Source organism: Drechmeria coniospora, chromosome 02, assembly GCF_001625195.1.
Source record: "Drechmeria coniospora strain ARSEF 6962 chromosome 02, whole genome shotgun sequence".
Lineage (NCBI taxonomy): Eukaryota > Fungi > Ascomycota > Sordariomycetes > Hypocreales > Ophiocordycipitaceae > Drechmeria > Drechmeria coniospora.
The window spans coordinates 3,840,397-3,858,530 of record NC_054390.1 but is presented as its reverse complement, the minus strand read 5'-3'; the positions used below and the strand labels follow the sequence as shown (position 1 = coordinate 3,858,530).

Sequence of the window (18,134 nt, the reverse complement as noted above, 5' to 3'; positions counted from 1 at the left end):
TCGCAAGTCGGAGAGCGACAAGACCTCCAGGAGAGCGTGGCGTCGTGACTCACTCCCTCTCTCCCCGACCAACGGGCATGGTTGCCTGACGAAACGAATCATCAGCCGGACCCCTCGCCAGCCGATTATCCTTTCCACCGTCTCCTCCCCTCCGTGGCTCGGGTGCCGATTTCCATTGCGTCGTCATTCCCGCGTGCGCATCCCTCGTTCTACTCGGCGCTGCGGCCTGCACATAGGCGGGTGTGCGCACGCAGAGGTTTTGGCGAAAGCATGGGCGTGAGAGTAAGTCGGTAGGTTTGCACTCCTCTCGTTGAACTCTGCACCTGTCGACGCACGGCGACGGCTGCTGCGCGGAAGAGGGTCGCTCATTGACCGCGACGGGGGAGGGGGGTGGCACGAGCCAGGCCGGAGCCGGCTCGGCAAGGACGTCATCGCCCTGGCTTGGCCGTCCGTCACCCGGCCCTCGACGACGATTCATCATGGACGGGTGGACGACGACGGTCGGAATGATCAACGTTGCCGTGCCGGTGCCGAAGCAAGAGTGGGCCGTGGGCCACGCCGCCCAAGGAAGCGAAGGTTGGCACGGCTGGCTCGCGAGGGTACAGCGTCCCCCGTCCGCGGCCCCGTAGGTGGCAGGGCGCTGCGAGCGTGCGAGGTTCGTCGACGGCATCAAGCAACGGCCGTGCTGCCCATGCCGCCCGCATGCGTGCGACCGCTCGTCGGGGCACATTGACGGAGGAGCATTTGCTTGCACAGAGCCCAGGCACGGTGCCAGCATGCGAGGACCTGTGCGTGCCGTCCGCCTGCCAGGGCGATCGATGGCCGACAGCCGCAAGCCTCATCGGAAGCGGTCGCGGGTACGGGCTGGGATGAATGAATGAGCATTCCGCGCCGAGGCACAAAGTCAAAGGAAAGACGGTTTCCTTTGTGAACACGACACACGACGATGCTTGCCGTCCGTGCAAGGAGCATGCTGGCTCGGGCTCTCGCAGAGTCGCAGAGGAGAGTTTGCTGCGTCACATGGATGCACCCCCTTGGAAGCGCGGTACTGTTTTGTGCATATTTTTGTGTGCATTTTTGTGTATTGTTTGTGTTTTTGCGTGTGTGCGTGTGCGTGTGCGTGTGCGTGAGCACAAGTACTTAGTTGTCCATGGAGCGGTGCGGGAACCGAGACAATGGCATCGGCATCGCTAACCAGGCAAATGCGAGCACCTTGCGTACCAATCCAGGACGGCGGGCATGTGTACCCTACGGTACGCAGACACCCACCTGGTTCTTGGTGGTGCTTGGTGGTGCTTGGTGGTGTTTGGTGGTGTTTGGTGGTGCTTCTTGGTGCGTGGTGCCTGCTGTACTTGCCATGGGGTGCACTGAACGACTGCAAACAGTTGCAGGTTCCGCCCGGGCTTGACGGCGACTGTGCGGTACATGGGCTCGCCTAGTGGTCCAGCGCGGACTGCATGTGCACACGCAGCGCATCTATTCGTCACAAATGCCAACTGCCCCCTAGTGCGCCACCGTCAAGGTTATGACGGTTAGAGTCCTCGACCGAGTTCGGAAACTCACCGTCGTTCGTGGCACGAACCGCGACCGATGGCGAGTCTCGGGAGCCACGGCACTTGGTGCTGCGACAAGGCGCCCCTAGCGTGCTGCCTCCTCAGAAAGACACGTGTATCGCGGCCGTGGCGAAGACTTTCACGGCGCTCCATTGGCGCCGCGCCGGGGCCCTCAGTTGGGGCTGGAACACCGTCGCCGACGGGGGGCGGCACTGTGGAGCAGGGATGGCGACCCCATCCGCGGGCACGAGGACTTGCCGACATACCCAGGAGGCGTGCGACCATTCCCACGACGATGACCTTGACGCAGCAAACAAGAACGACGCATGCGCAGCCTGGTGGTGGTGCTGCGCTGCCCAGCACGGAACGTACCCGTCCCGGACAGGTAAGTACAGTGCGTGCGAGTGCCCGTACTCCGTACAACCGACTACATGTAACGTACTCCGTACGGTGCTCCGTAAGTACACCCACCTGTCCTAGATAAGGCAACGTACCCCTATTACCCGTCCTGGATACGTACCCCTAGATACTAGGTAGGTACTACGTAATTACCCCCAACACCAGCCGGTCCTGGCACCAACTTGCAGCGCGTACTTGGAGGACCGACTCCGCTGAACCCACTCCCTCGTGGGTGCCTGTTCTCATCCGCCGAGTGTGCAGCGCTCCCTTTGGCAGACGTGGCTCCGTGATGGCGATGCACGACCGACGACGCGCTCTCCGTGGCCGGCCGCGCCCTTGTCGGTGGCCCGTGGTGCCAGTGATTGCTGAGCCCCCCCCCGCCGCCGCCCGCCTCTCGTTGAGGAGTCGGTTGCCGCTGGAATGGGGCCGGCGGGACGATGAGCGGCGAGAGGGCCGCTCGACCCGACGGAGGATGCTGACAGGCAGGCAAATCGCTTGCGCACGGTGCGTCCCCGTTAAGCCTGGACGAGCGTGGGCCGGTGACACGACGTTCTGTCTTCGACGGTTGAAAATAAGCTTAGGGCGAATCCATCACCTTATTTCTGCCACCGTGGCGTTGCCGCCGTCCGTTTGATCTTGGCCCTCGTGCTCGCCGGTGTCTGCCACGCACCCACCGCACCGAGGGCGGAACCATGCCCTGCTCGACGCGCAACGCCCGCCTCGAGCATTCATGCACGCCTGCAAGCACTTGCCTCGCCACGCGGCGCGCTCGAACGCACTGGTGATGCGTACAAGGACGGCGGACAGTGTGATGCCCGCATGGACGGGCAGTATGCCCTCCGGAGACGCACGTTGAAGCCTCCCCTCTCTCCCCCCAATCCACGGCCGTTACGTCCACCCAACTTCGCCTGCGCTAGGCCGGCCCGTACGGACCTTGTCGTGCTCGTGACGGCGCCAACCATGGGCAGGTCCAACCCTTCCACTGTGCAGGTAATCGAGTCCTCGCTGGCACCGCACCGTGGCCGGCTGTTGCCCCGTTCGGGTCTTGGCTCGGCCTCTCGGCAACGCAACTGCCCATCCCACCGCCCTCCCTAGGCACTGACGGTACCGTGCAGGTACGGCCACTCGTGCCTGCTGTCCTCCGAATCGGCTCCGCTAACACCCAGTGCACCTTCCCTCTTTCAACGGTGCAGGCGGCCCTGATGACGCAACACGACAGCCTTTCCTTCCTTTTGCTTCCTTCGGGCTTACGGAGATACGTACGTACCTGCACATGTACAGGATTACGGCGAGTACGCGTACTTTGGACGGCAAAGGGAGTACGGCCAAGTGCCAACAGTTGCGTCTTCGTCGTGCCTTGGCTTGTTCGTATCAACTAAACTCACCTGGTCTGGTCCGTATCGACTAAACTCACCTCTGTTTGTTCTTTTTAATCTTGAGTTTTAACCTTGCCCCCCCTATGCTTACGACGAGTCCGTGCTCTCCGGTGCTCTATTCTTGTAGCTGCAGTTGTACATGTACTGTATGTAAGTACACCTACCTGCTCGCACGCAATGCACTTGCATGTACTCCGTGCCGCAGGCGCTCCCTCTGTCGTGCGGCCGCCCACCTCTGCGTCGTCCGCTCTGCTTCTCCCTTGCGCCCGTCAGCCCTCGCACAAGACCACAGCCGCCGCCGCCGCGTGGACGCAGGCTGCCGACGAGTCGTTGCGGAGGGTGCGAGGTAGCGTACGGCGGCATTGCCGAATGCTTGACCTTTTTGGAATGGCCATCCGGTGGCTGTAGGTTTACTTACGGGGACGCATACGGAGAGCGAAGATGAGGGCCTTGAAGCCAATATGGATGGGCCTTGCACAGTGCAAGGTAGGTGCATGTGCTGGTAGATACGCCGTATCCGTACGGAGTACATGTAAACGGCTCGAGCCTGCACCACCACCACTTGGCTTCTTCCCACATTCTCGATCTGCGTGCACCATTAATTGCTTGTACTTGCACATGGACCGAGCACTGTACATGTAGCTGTACTTGTGCTTACTTCTCTATTCAAGTATACTTACTGTACTTATACCAGCAAGTGCGCAGGCCCCTCCATGTACTTACCGGCTGGCGTACTTGTACTGTACTTCCGCAAGTACTGTACGGTGCCGCACAGGTGCGAGTGGGCTGCTTGGTACGTACGCTAGTGCCGCCCCCCCTCCCCCTTGCTGATGCCACCCCCCCTCAAGTCGGCTTCGCGGCGCCGACTTAAGCGTATTATTCATTCTCTCATCTACCCATTCATACTTGTACATAACCTCTCCATTCTGTTGCCCATTTTCGCAACCCCAGCCTTGGCTACCCTTCCCTCTCGACCTCCGACCCCTACCACTGTCGACTTTCGATTTTCGATCCCATTGACCGCCGTTGACCGACCGCTTCATTCTACAGCGTTGCTGCCGATAACAAAGGTCCCATCGTCCCCTCGGACCGAGCCTCTCCCACCGTCCGACGGCATCACGCGAGATCGAGGTACGTCACCCTCGCTCTTGACGCAACCCTGAAGCTCTCCTTCGCCCGCCGCACTGCCTCCCCTACCTACGAGTATCCCGTCGATGCCCCCGATCCGAAGTCGGCCTTGTTGCCGCCGTGCACGGAGCTGCCGGGCTCGGCCACGCGTACGAGCGAGTACTCCCGCGGTCCCCCCTACCCGTTGGCTCATCTCGCGATGCCGCCATCTGCTTCCGATGCCGACTCGGTGCTGCGCCAGTGTGCAGACCTTGGGTGCTCGTCGATGCATTCTTTGCTGTTTGGAGAGCCTGTACCGTGGCCGACTCTCGCCTAACCAGCCCGCCGTCGCTCGCCCGATCCGAGCACCCGCGTCGGCGACGACGGCATCGATTGGCTCCGGGACCTTCTGGCTGTCCTGTTGCCAAGCGGCAGTTTTTCCACCACCGGATGGTGAGGGGAATCCGGCGAGCGGGGCGGGGCGGGGGGGACGGACGGACGGACGGACAGACGGACGGACGGACGGCCCTTTGCAAACGAGCTGCCTGGCTTCTCCGTCGCCGCGAGCCGTCTTCTCGACATTCTCGATGGAAGGATGCCACCTGGGAGATGGGTGCGAACCTGGCCGTAGCCGTGGTGGCATCCACCTGTCTTCAACTAGACTTGACCGGCCGGCCTCTCACCCTCCGATCCCAACGTCCTGCTCGAGCCCAAGTGTGCAAGTGTATGCTTCGTGTCGAGCAGTCCGGCCATGCCCGCCCCGAGCTCGCTACGCTCACTCCTCCTCCACCTTGTCCAAATCTCAACCTCCCATTCGACCCGGCGCTGATGTGAAACCGCAGCGGATCCTCCTCGCCGACAGACTCTGCCATCTTGGCTGGACCCGGCCGAACGCCATCCTCCTCCGGCCTTGCTCGCACCCAAGTCTCGTCCCCGACTTGAGTGAACTCGGCTGTTTCTCCCGGACTGGGCCATTCCCCTCTTCCTCCTCCATGTCAAGTACGTCCTGCGAAAGCAGGTACGGAAAACGCGTTCAAAACGGATTCCATCAGTGCCGTCAAGATGGAGACGTACCATGGTTACGTGCGGACTCCGGCCGACGCCATCAAGCTGTTTGAAGCCTGCCGTCTGGGTTTGCTGCCCCGGGTGCAGCGTCGGCTGTCGGAGAAGGAGAGGCAGTCGATCCGCTCCGGCTCCGTCTTCGTCTGGGATGAGCGAGAAGCCGGCATGCGGAGATGGACCGACGGCAAGTCGTGGAGCGCCAGCCGCGTCTCCGGCAGCTTCCTGACCTACCGCGAGATGGAGGGCAAGCGGGGCGGCGGTTTCGGCAGCAGCAGGCGAGGCGCCGGCAAGACGCCCGACTCGGGCCGCGGTAGCGACGACGACCACGACGACGGCGAGCCCGAAGGGTACCGCTACAAGGCCGACGGCCTCATGAAGCAGTCCTTCAGCATCACCACGTCGACCGGCCAGCACCTCCACCTCATCTCGTACTACTCACGGCCCCAACCCGGCCAGCCCGACCTGCCCCAGCCGAGCTCAGACCCGTCGCTGCGCGGAATCTCGCCCCCAAAGGGCATGTACCCGGAATCCAATCTCGGCGAGACGATCCAGACGCCGGCGCTCACGCGGACGCCCATGCAGCAGCCGTACATGATGCCGCCCGGCCACGCTCACGGTCACCACCCGCAGCCGTACCCCCCTCACTTTGGCCAGACCGGTTACGCGTGGCCTCCCTCGCCGGCCGTGACGCCGCCGTACGGCCAGTTCGCCCAGGCTCCGTATCCGCCCAGCGTCCACCAGCTACCGCATCCTCACTCGTCGCACGCTCCGCCGCCGTCCCAAGCTCCCGCGTACCCCAACGGCTACCCGCACGCCACGCCTCCCGCCTACGACCGCGGCTCCCTGACGCCGCTGCACAGCCAGGCGCCGGGGCCGATGGCGCCGCTCCAAACCCGACGTTCCTCCCACGGAACGCCCCTGCCGGCATGGTACGACGGAGCGGCGCAGACGGAGCTGCCGTCGATGGCATCGGCGGCCGCGGCCGAGGCGCAGGCTGGCGGCGAATGGTCACAAAGGTCCCTCGGACCCCTCCCCGCGCTGAATACGGTGACGCAGGGAGCCTACGCGTCGTCGCACGGCTCCATGGCGACGCCGCCGACGCGACACCTCAGCGTCAGCCCGCCCAAGCTGCCGCCGGTGGAGAGGCTGCCGGTGGGCGGCGGCGGCCGGACGAGCCTGTCGGCGCTGCTGCACCCGACGCCGTCGAGTAGCGAGTGCGGCAGCGTCGGCGCCGGCAGCCACGGCAGCGCCAGCAGCAGCCCGAGGGCCAAGGGGGCAGGGGCGCCAAGCCTCGCGTCGGAGACGATCGGCGTCAGCGAGGATGCGAGGGCGCTGAGAATGTTGGATCGCAAGTTTTGTGTGTAGGAGACGAACGAATTCCTGGTCGAGCCGAGATGACGAACCATGGCCAGTATTTACTTGCCGGCCCGTCCTGATGACTTGTCGGCGTTGGAGCCGCTCCCGTCGACGTCATTGCTTGCATTCATTTCGATTGCCGAGGTAGCCATGAATGAGCAAAGCCAAGCAGAATTTGGCCAAACACAAATGCTACGAGGAGTCACATCGGGGTCGGTGTTCCCGTGAAGGCGGGTGCCAAGATGGCCCTTTGGTATTACCAGTGGATCGAAACAAGTGGCAGCCGAGGCCGCTTTGGCCCCAGTCGCCCGTGCCGCTGGCTTCACACCTCCTCGCCCAGGGCAACGAGGACCCCGTGTTTCCTTGACTGCGCGCCGTTGAATCACGAGAGGGCGTGGGCGCGGGCGCATGAGACGAGAAAGGAGGGTCAGTCGAGGTTCGGTCGATGAAGGCCGCTCGTACGATGCGTTGTTTCGGCTTTTGTTGCGGCTCGTGGATAAGGGCGGCAAAGGGCAAAGAGGCGACGGCACGAGCAGGGAAGTTGGATGGTGAATACGGAGTAGGGATGATGACAACCGTCGAGCTCGTCGTGGTGATGAGCAGTGGTGGAGGACATGGGCGATGGTGGGCCTGCCGCGTATTACCAACTTGCTTCCACGTAGCTGCACCTGCGAGGATGCCGTAGTGTGCGTTTCCCGCATTACCACTCAGCTATTCCATCGATAGTCTCCGTACAGTACGGAGCAATGCAAGTAAGTGTACGACTTCCAAGTACGTGTGCAACTAAGTACAACTTGCAAGTGTGAATGAATCATGGCACCATATCACTGGCTTCCTTGGCACAAAGGTGCAACGCATATGCAAGTATACAGTACTTGCGTTCAGCAAGCAACAAGGTACCACGATCAAGTACCAGGTACTTCCATCTGGTCAAGGCCAAGAAGTCCGTAATCCCACCGGCCACGGCGGAATGCGGTATGTACCGAGTCATATCCGTACTCCGTCCTGGTCATACCATCCCCAGTCGAAGGCGGCAAGGTCGTCGGAGAGGGGGCCGTTGGCATTCGAAGAATAAGATAAAAAAAGGGCAAAGAAATCTGTTGGCATTCGAAGATGATAATAAAATGGGCAAAGAAATCTAGAACGGCAGACGTTTGTGCTATATGTCAAGAGCAGTTGGCATTCGAAGAATATGATTAAAAAAAGGGCAAAGAAATCTGTTGGCATTTGAAGAAGATGAAAAAAAGGCAAAGATATCAGACGTTTGCGTTACACGTCGTGGAGAGTATACAGTAGTATGTACTTGGGTGCGTGTCGTGGGCATCTGCATGTGCAGGTATTTGCTTACTAAGCAGATATACAGATAATGTTCGGGCACGTGCACACGCAGACTTGGACAGGCCAGCTTGCTGCCTCGATCGACCATTCATCGCAGTGACAGACAGACAGGCCGGCCCAGGATGCCATGGCAGCATGAATCATTGCCTCTTCCTATCCATACACCTACGCGCACGTGGTGCGAAGTAGGGAGACGAAAGGAACGTCTCGCCATGATGCTCACGCCAACTCAACTTCGGTCGAAGCCCCTGGGAGTCCTTGCAGCATCGTGCGGGTGCGCCGCTCCGTCCACCAGCGTGCCGGCCGTCGTCCGCGTGCAGGGATCCGGGATCACGGACACCTGGCTTCCGACACTTGGCCAGTGCGATTTGTCTCGGGCCGTTCTCGAACGCACAGCGCTACCGGGTTCTTGGGCTGTGGCTCCCTGGTCGAGCCCAGGCTCCGGTTGCGGCCTCGGGTCGGGTGGCTTCCGGCACAGTTGACCTTGGCTGCTCGATTGCCGGTGGGCGCGCCGGCACTTGACAGGTACCGGATCGCAGGGGACGACTCGTTGTCGTCCGAACCTCGGTGGGTGCAGAGGTCGAGGCACCGCTCTGCCGTGGCGAAGACTGGTTGCGTCGGCCCTGCTTCCCGGCCACAAATTATTGACCGCATCGGGGACGGTGACGCAAGGCCACCCGCCGACACCGCCGCCATGGTCCCGTCGCCGTCCGTCAGCGAACGCGGGCCCACGCAACCGCATGGCGTCGGAAGCTCTCCCTCGTCGGTGCGGCAATGGAACCGAAGGAAACTACCGCCATGTGCCGTCACACGAACCAGCTCGACTTGGACGACGCCGTACTGGCCAGACGACGGGTCCGAAGAAGCAGAATAAGACGACGGACGGACGACGACGACGATACTGCCAGTCCAATGTCGGCCGCCAGACGTCGCGTCAGGTGGGTGGCCGAGGATGCCAATAAGCAGCATGACGACTCGGGACCGTCGCGCGCCCGATGTCGGCATGGTTCCAGAAGAAACGAGAGAAGGATTCGAATCATGACAGCCGCCAAGCCGCATCACGCCTGCCGCCTGCCGCATGCGGGCACAGTCACGGCCATGGGTGCATCGGCCGAAGCGTACGACGGTCGATCTGGATCGCATGCAGGCATGCATGCGATGCACGATGCGGCGACACCTGCAGCGTAACGGCGGAGCATGTCTGCAAGTACGTAACCCTAACGGCCAGCAGGTGCATGTGGCCATGCGCTTCATGCATGCGCATGTGCGTAGGAACCAAGATGGGCTCGTCCAAGACTTTGCTGGCCTTGGCGGCGTCCGTAACCGTCCCCATTGGCGACCTTGGCCAGCTGATCGGCACGGCCATGGACGAAGGCGGCTGGGACGAGCATCGATCCGGTCGGGTCGGCCGTCTTCCGCCGCCCCACGCCGCATGCGCTAACCAAGAATGGCTGGTTCGTGAAGGACGACCATGTATTACTTACATACTGTAGGTGTACCTGCGCATGTGCAGGCAGCACGGTACCTGCAAGTACACCTACAAGCACGCAAGTACAACGACTCGAGGTACCCGATACCTGCGAGGTACGGGGCAGGAGACGCTGCAAATCATCACCATCGCCTGGCTGCCGAGACTATTCCTTCCAGACAGATGAACCTGCACTGTTCAGGCACATGGCGAGTACCCCTCTCTAGCTGTGCATTTCGTGAGGGTTTGTGCTGAATGTTGGTAGAGGCAACCAAGTAGGTGTCGGAGGCGGAGGGCAGGCTCACGGGGTCCATGTTCAAGAACCTGGTAGCCGGCCTTTGTGCGTGTGCGTGCACAAGCTTGTGCGTGCACAAGTGCTTGGTACATATACTCAAGTAATGCTGGTACCATGCTCAAGTAGGACATGAGTGCTCCGTCTAGAACGCATCACCCAACCAACCGCGCGTACATGCCAGTCCTGAGGAGCGGTATGAACACACCTACCTACATGTATGTACTCGCTAACTCAAGTGCGTACATTCACACACCGCGGTGTACCAGGTACGATTGCTCCTCGTACTTTGGAGTACCTGGGCGTACCCATACGGTTCTTTGTGTACAGAGTACTCCGTACTTGTAGTGCGGGTGGAATGTACCCGCTTGTGCTTGTACTGTACGCTCCTACTTGGGTGTAAGTAGTAACTAATAGGTATTACTACTGTAGGTAATTACTAGGTTAGTACCTAGTAGTTACAGTACATGTACTGTAAGTGTGGTTCCCGGGTACCGATGCACTGCAGGTGTATCCGCACGTACCGCAGACATCTACTAGGTACCTAGTACAGTAAGTACATACGGAGCGCTGTGCTGTAACTTAACACCTGCGCAGTGCTGTACATGTAGTTGTACATGGCTTGGACTAATTTAAATGACTAGGTGCAGAGTACTGTCCTTGGACCCCTGTACTTACAGTACTTGCAGCACTCGTGGGGTGGTTGTGGGCTTGTTTGCTAGTGCAAGTCAGAACTGCGAACCCACGAACGAGCCTAGCTGTTACTGAGCGCAGCACGATGCGAATGAACATCACCAGCTCGGAACCGACTCCGGCGCAATTGCACAGTATACTAGTATTCGTAGTGCCCTGTAGGCTGTACGAGTAGTGTAGGTGTGGGAACTGAAAGGTGCCCGTACTTGCCACGAATTACTGACACCAGATGGTTGCCCTTGTACTTCGGTGCCCTTACTGCCGCCGTAGTGGCACGAATGAACTCATCCATCGAGGTACGCCGTACTTTCAGGTGGCGAGCTGAGGGGTACAGTCACCACTAGGTACTCCGTACTAGTACCTAGTACTAAAGGTACCTTACCTTAGTAGGAATTTACTAGGTAGGTGGGTAAGTACACACTGAATCGACACCGTTGCCACACTACTGTACCTGTACTCGCTTGCGTCGCAGCGCCCATCGCATCCCTCCCTGTCCCCGTCGCCAACGTCCGAAATGAAGTAATAGTGGCCACCGCTGCGCACGCAGCATCGAGTCACGGCACTCCCGACGAATGGCAACCATGAACCCATACTGTGGAAAAATCAGGATGGGCTTTGGCTAAACGCTGCGGCTTATCATTAGGCCGACGAGCCCACGTCGTTTGGACACGGTCGCCTTGCCCCGCCAACGACGCCTATCATCCACATCACGTTGGCCTCTGACGCCGCACTGTGGTGCTCGTTTGCCACGACGGACCATACGATGGTATGAATATGTTTTCCAGATACATCCTACAAGTACATGTTTGTCCGCGTTGCAAGCACCGAGTACCCGGACACTTGTGATGCCGAATACGAGTACGGAGTGGCCGCCCGCCACCTTCGTCAAGTAGGAGCAGCGCGAACACGGCACAGTATGTGCGGAGCAGGTGTACTTGCATGTGTTTTTACGGTAGTAAATCTACCGTTCGAGTACCAAGTGCATGTACATGAACGGGGTGCTATGGGTGCAAGTGTGCTTGTTTGCAAGTGCAAGCAAGCTCTTGTGTGTACACTTACTTATTTACTTATTGCTTGCGGTTGAGCCGACACTGGATGGATGAGGGCCGATTGCTGTGCACCTCAGGCACCCATACTTGTAGCCACGCTGTGCTCGTAATTACTGCCGTAATGCTGCGTCGAACTTGTGCTGCCGGTGCGCTGTACAGTGTCTGCGGCGGTATACTTACTGTACGGTGCTGCATCCGGCAAGGGCCGCCACCGCCCCGTGACCTCACACGCCGCCTGCTGCACACGCTGTCCTTGCCGCCCTCACCCCCTCCATCCGATGCTCGTCTACGGGCGATGCATTGCCGTCATTCGTCGTCTGTTTCACTCGACTCCCACGGCCGGTTCCCTCGACTCCAGCGCAACCGCCCGCCCACCCTTTCCCCGTTCGCCCTGCCGTTCAGAAATCGATGACGGCGCAAGGGAGGCTTGCCGTCGAGTCGACCCTGGCCCTCCCACTTGATTGGATCGAATCCTTCCTCGACACTCCCTCGACCTCCCTTGACCTCCCCAAGTGGCATGCCGGCCCATGAAAGCATCAACTTCGCCCGCGGTGGCGTCGTCCGCTCGGACGGCTCCTCTTCGCTTCGATTCAACCGTCCCACGCCCGCACGACTCGTCCAAGTCATGAACGAGCCCCCCGCAGGACAGCATGTGCCCATGCCAGCCGGGCCGCCCTCCAATCGTCGTCGGCCGGAATGGCACTCGAAAAGGAGAGCGGCTGTTGGCCCGCAGCCTCTGCACCCTTTAGAATTCAAGCCTCCCACCGACCATGCTGGCCGGGCTGAAAATTGACTTTGGGGTAGACCTGCCAACCTGGCCGTTGCGCCCTGGCCGTTCGGTCGAATCGACGCCAAGCTCGCGTGTGGAACGCAGCGGCCCCGTGGGACAGGCGAGGCACGGACGAGGGTCACCAGCGGCTGCCTAACGAGCAGCCGGATGGAGAAAGGAACGGTCGGCCGCAACGGGTGCCGCACGGGCAAGGCACCATACTTTGCTTCCAGCGTTAGCCTGGCACCACCACCTCCTCCAGCACGGCTTGGTGGCGTGGATGAAGCAGATCTTGGCCGCCGCTCATCGTCGGATTTTTCGGAGTCGACGCCCAAGCCGCAGTGGGAAGGAAGCAGCGGTCCGACAAAGATGAGAGGCCGATTGCTCCCACGATGCCCTCCGCTTAAGCCTCGGCCGCGGCCCCGTCAGTGTCGAGGGGAGCTGCCATCCATGATGGAGTCGACAGGGAGGGGGGGGGGGGGGAGGGGGGGAAGGGGAACCACTCCAGGTGATGGGAGCCTCCGCTGGAAACTATTCATCGATAGCACTCGTTGCTCGCTGGCCGAGAACCTCCTCATCCCTGGGGCCCACCGCCGTGGTCGCTCGAAGCCGTGGTCAAGGACATGGTCCGCTCGACGATCGACGCTCGACGCTCGAATCCTGACGCTTGACGACACTCGCGCCGGTGTCTGACGTCAGATCCCATCCACCATCCACGAGCCAGCTCGATGCCGCCGTCCTGCTCAACCTTTCCCGCCGTCGGAGCAGACGACGAAACCAGACAGCGCCGGGGGCGGACCGGGATGCCTTCGGCAGACTGGCAAGCCATTCTGGGCAAAAAGTGATGCGTCGGAGGCTTGCACGCCAACGGCGCCTCCCCAAGAATCCTAGTACGCTTCCGGATACCCAGCTGAAGGCTATTCCTACCAAATTGCCGGGGGCCTTCGGGAGCTGATCGATAGCTCATAAAGTATATCTACCGCTTCCTCGAAACCCTGGTCACACACGTCCGAGACCCTTTCCGCATCGCGCAACCACCTGCTCGTCTCTCTCCATCGCAACACTCTCGACTCGCTTCCAAGAGGACAACAGGATAGAAAAAAAAAGGCAGCCGGCCAGGCACTCCATCGACCATGCCAAAGATAAATTTCCACCTCAAGTCCATCCTGGCCGTGAGGAAGAAGGTGAAGGCGAACAAGGCGGATCAGGTTCTCCCCAGCGCCTACCGGAATGGCCTCACCGTCATCGTCGGCGAGTTCTGCGGAACCTTCATGTTCCTGCTCCTCGCCTTCATCGGCACCCAGGCGGCGCTGGACCAAAACTACCCGGGCAACACGGACGCGCCCTTGTTCCCGGCCACGCTGCTCTACATCGCCTCGTCCTTTGGCTCGTCCGTCGCCGTCAATGTGTGGATCTTCTTCCGCGTCACCGGCGGCATGTTCAACCCAGCCGTACGTACAACCGAGGCGGGAGACGGACTCGATGCGAACGTTGCATCGAGCTGCTCCCCTCGAACCCACCCCTCCCACCTTGCCCGCCCCTTCGTTGATGGAAACATGCTGACGGTCGGTGCGACGACAGGTGACGCTCGGCCTCGCCCTGGTTCGCGCCTGCAAGCCCGTCCGGGCCATCGTAATCTTCGTGACGCAGATTGTCGCGGGCATCGCCGCCGCCGCCGTCGCTGACGGGCTCCTGCCGGGTCCCCTCCTCGTCGCCGACACGCTCTCCAACGGGACGAGCGTCGTCCGCGGTCTCTTCATCGAGATGTTCCTCACCTCGCAGCTCGTGCTGACCGTCTACTTCCTCGCCGTCGAGAAGCACCGAGCGACGTTCCTGGCCCCGATCGGCATCGGCATCGCGGTCTTCATCGCTCACCTCTGCGGCACCAACTTCACCGGCACCGGCATCAATCCTGCCCGGTCATTTGGCCCCTGCGTCGTCACCGGGGACTTCACCACCTACCAGTGGATCTACTGGGTCGGGCCCTTCATGGGCTCCTTCCTGGCCTGGGGCGCCTACAGCCTGCTCAAGTGGCTCGACTACGCGACCGCCAACCCGGGTCAGGACGCGGCCGACGACGTCGAGAAGGGTAACAGGGCCAAGATTGTCCACGTCGGGCCGGGCAACGCCGCGCGGAAGCCGAACGGCCACCGTTCGATGCCGAGCGACGTGACGACACTTGCGTCACCGACGGCGCCCGACATGGGACGGAGGGAGACGACGACGTCAGCAGATGGGCCGAGCAACTCGGATGCCGGGCCGAGCGAGAGCTCGCCGAGCACCGTCGATCGCGCGTCGGCCGAGAATCAGAGCAGCGCCGCCCCCGCCGCCGACAGAGCGGAAGGCGCCGCTTCGAAAAAGTAAGGCCAGCCTGGCGCCGAGGCCGACGCCGGGAAGGAAAGAGATGCGTGGGCCGAGGGTCGGGGTCGGGGGGGAGTATCAGTCATTCGTTTGCATAGCGAAAGCAGGAGGCCTCCAACCCCACCGAGGGCAGCCGCCGAGGAGGAAAGGAGCTCCGAGCGAGCAGCGGAGGCAGTCGTCGAGGGGCCGGCATCAGCTGACGAACCGATGATGGTGATGTGATGGTAGTGTGGATGGAATCCGATGGATTCGGATCACGCATCAGCTATCGGCGACACGCAAAGACCAAGTAAGAAAGAGTAAGTACAACATGTAGTTACCATACGATTGTGCAGAGCACATGACGTAATTTTTAATTCAAAGGTCAAAGGAGAGAACAGTACGCGTTCCGCCAACGTGCATGTTGGCCAAGTGTCGTTGCGCGATCCAAGTGTATGGAGCCAAAGCGAATCAACCCACGCCGTCTGGCCGTTGTCGTGATTGCTGGTGCCGCAGAGATGCAGCTATCGACGGACCCGAGTCCAACAAGCCGGACTCGATCGAGATGGGCACCCGTCGGCTGGTGAGTGTTCGATCAATGGTACGACCAGTTGGTCACCAGTGGAAGGCGTGCAATGTTATGTTCCTGTCATGCGCGGCAGATGCAAGATTGCATGGCCGGAAACGTACTGCCACATGGAGAAACTGTCGGGGACCGACGGAGAGTCCCGGCGTCGGGCTCCACAGACGCCGGCCGTTGGGACCGAGTTGGGACCCACGTGCCTTTGCTTGCCAACAAGGGGAAGACGATACGAGCAGGTCGCCGAATACGTGGCGGGGATGAATGGTGAAGTGAGAAAGGATGAATACGAGTGGGCGGAGAATACGACGGGTTGGCGTTGCCGAGGACAGCGAGCGCGAGGCGTGATGGAATCAACCGTTGTCGACTCGACACCAATGCCAGATGCCCGTCCGTTCCCAGAGGCCAGTCTGTTCCTAGGTGCCAGTTCCCGGATTTTATATTCCAGATTCCAAGGTCCAACTTCCAAGCATCAGTCATGCCGCTCCCCAGATGCCGCTCCCAAGAGGCCACTTCCCAGATTCCAGGGTTCCATATCCCAAGTATCCGTCGTGACACTTCCCAGAGGCCACCTCGCCGATGCCAGGATCCAAATCACACGTGTCAGTCAGTTCATGATGGCCATTAGCCGACAGCACATGCTGCCTCTGTACCTGCACCGAAAACACACCCACACTGCCCAAGGCTGGGACGCTGCCATGGTAAAGCTTGCAGCCACATAATGGCCCCTGAAACTCCTCCTGGAGTTTTCCGACCCGCCGTCGTTGCTATGGACAGATAGATTTCCAGATACAGCAAATGGAAGAGCTCTTGGTTGGTGCCGTCTCCATTCGCCGCCCGCCTCCAGCGCCTCCCCCGCGTGATGAAACAAGACTTAACTCGATCGACGCTGCATCCGCAACATGGGGACCGGCCGTTAACGTTATTACACCTGTGGCGCCAGAGAAACAGGATCGCCCCCGAAAACAATTCCGACAAGCAGCTAGAGTCTTACGCGGCAGTCCACCGAAAACCCCACTGCATGGCCGTCGAAACACTGCGATGGAGGAGGCAAAGCGTGCGATTGGTGAGTTTTGCGCGACGGATGGAGGCTCGAATATTGGATCCATGGCTAGAATCGACTGATCGACCTCGTTCCCATTAGATACATGCTTTCTTCCTGTCGTGTGAAACGGACGGGTCGGTTACACGGTGCGATGCCAACTCAGGGCACCCAAGGGGCCATGGGGCCCAGGACGACTATAAATTTCACTCCATCGTCCAATTTCGATGCGCCGAGTCACCCATGCTCGCAAGAGTCCAAGCTCTCACGTCGAGTCTCCTAGATATGAAATAATCCAAGCTCGATCTTGTACCTGCCGTATATGCCAACACCAGACGTCGAAGGAAGATAAGCAAAGCACCATGTTGTTCAGCCGCATCGTCACCCTCGTCGCCCTCGGCTTCGCCAACCTGAGCCTCGCAGAGTCCGAGGGAGACTCGGAGTTGGAGACGGGCTCACTCACGACGGAAACAGGGTCGCACATGCACTCGCCACCACTGGAGACACCACCGCCGGAGACAACACCGGCCGGGACGCCTCCGGCAGGGACAACACCGGCCACGACACCACCGGCAGAGTCCCCTTCGGCCACGGACTCGGAGACGGCGGTGCAGACGGCAACGCGCACTTGCGGCTTCAGGCAGGACCCGTGCCCGACCGACCAAGCCTGCAAGCCAAACTTTGCCAGGTGCTGGATCCCCAGCCGCTGCACCGGAAAATGCGTCTACCGCAACCGCTACCGGCAATGCGGCAGCAGCAACCCTCGGGCGCCGAGGTGCGTCCGGCCCAACTACGAGTGCCGGACCGACCCGAGGACGCCCTCCGGGTCGAGCATCTGCCTCCCGAAGAAGCTCGCGACCTGCGGTGGGATCACGGGCAAGAAGTGTCCGCGGGGACTGTTTTGCTATGACGACCCGAGCGACAACTGCAATCCCGCGAGCGGGGGCGCCGATTGTCCGGGCGTCTGTGTTTGATGAACGAGGAATGAATCCTCACGACCTTCTTGTCCAGCTTTGTCATCTATCGTTGAATGAGGAATGAATCGTCGTCATCTTGTCTTGAGTGTTTCCCCATCCACGAATGAAGAATGAACGTTCATGATGGCGAGTTTGTTATCGCTCAGCTCTTTGTCTTCACCTTCTTATTTTCGGACGAGGCAAGTCGATATCAAAGTTGGTACGTCCTTGCGGCCACCTACATTGTAGCCTCCATCTCATCATGGGAATCCACCAAGCAATTTGCATTCATCGGCGGCTTCAGTTCAGACATGTCGATGTGCTGCTGTACAGAGGAGTACATGGTCCTGCGATACCCATGCGGACGTTGATTTGAATCTCGTGTCCGTCGGTTGCTTTTTTGCCGCCTCCTAAATTCCCACGGCAGCTTGTGCCGGACCGTGTCGCATCGTACTGGGCCGGGACAGACCAGAAGTGTTGTTGTGCTCGTCGGGCCGGTCGAGCGGCGCCAACGGCGAACGACTGCGAACCTTCGGCTCGGCAACCATCGGGGATCCACTTATTTTTACCGAGTCTCCGGCCCCGCATATGGGAAGCCGGCACGATTAATAATGCACAACCCCCAAGCGGCGGCTTCCATCATGTGCTGCCACGTTCTCCCCCCTTCGGACCCCAACACCTCGGCCATCCGTTTCCCTTCCTCCCCTGCAACTATTTGCCTCTCAGGGTAGACGATTGCAAGCCCAACAAGTGG

At 60.4% G+C, this 18,134-nt stretch overlaps 5 protein-coding genes across 5 annotated transcripts; 3 read left to right on the top strand and 2 right to left on the bottom strand.

Annotated features, from left to right (window-relative positions):
* Nucleotides 1-5,497: 5,497 nt before the first annotated feature.
* Nucleotides 5,498-6,862, top strand: DCS_04187 (uncharacterized protein; the record flags this gene model as incomplete). Its single annotated transcript, XM_040801499.1, has 1 exon — nt 5,498-6,862. The coding sequence occupies one exon, from the start codon at nt 5,498-5,500 to the stop codon at nt 6,860-6,862; it is 1,365 nt and encodes a 454-aa protein (XP_040656532.1).
* A 1,659-nt stretch (nt 6,863-8,521) lies between these two features.
* Nucleotides 8,522-9,196, bottom strand: DCS_04186 (uncharacterized protein; the record flags this gene model as incomplete). Its single annotated transcript, XM_040801498.1, has 1 exon — nt 8,522-9,196. The coding sequence occupies one exon, from the start codon at nt 9,194-9,196 to the stop codon at nt 8,522-8,524; it is 675 nt and encodes a 224-aa protein (XP_040656531.1).
* Nucleotides 9,197-13,036: 3,840 nt separating this feature from the next.
* Nucleotides 13,037-13,291, bottom strand: DCS_04185 (uncharacterized protein; the record flags this gene model as incomplete). The annotated part of the gene is made up of 1 exon (XM_040801497.1): nt 13,037-13,291. One exon carries the CDS (start codon nt 13,289-13,291, stop codon nt 13,037-13,039), a length of 255 nt encoding a protein of 84 aa, XP_040656530.1.
* Nucleotides 13,292-13,595: 304 nt separating this feature from the next.
* Nucleotides 13,596-14,826, top strand: DCS_04184 (aquaporin-2; the record flags this gene model as incomplete). Its single annotated transcript, XM_040801496.1, has 2 exons — nt 13,596-13,913; nt 14,113-14,826. The coding sequence occupies 2 exons, from the start codon at nt 13,596-13,598 to the stop codon at nt 14,824-14,826; spliced, it is 1,032 nt and encodes a 343-aa protein (XP_040656529.1).
* A 1,960-nt stretch (nt 14,827-16,786) lies between these two features.
* On the top strand, nt 16,787-17,398 carry DCS_04183 (uncharacterized protein; the record flags this gene model as incomplete). Its single annotated transcript, XM_040801495.1, has 1 exon — nt 16,787-17,398. The coding sequence occupies one exon, from the start codon at nt 16,787-16,789 to the stop codon at nt 17,396-17,398; it is 612 nt and encodes a 203-aa protein (XP_040656528.1).
* Between the last annotated feature and the right edge of the window lie 736 nt (nt 17,399-18,134).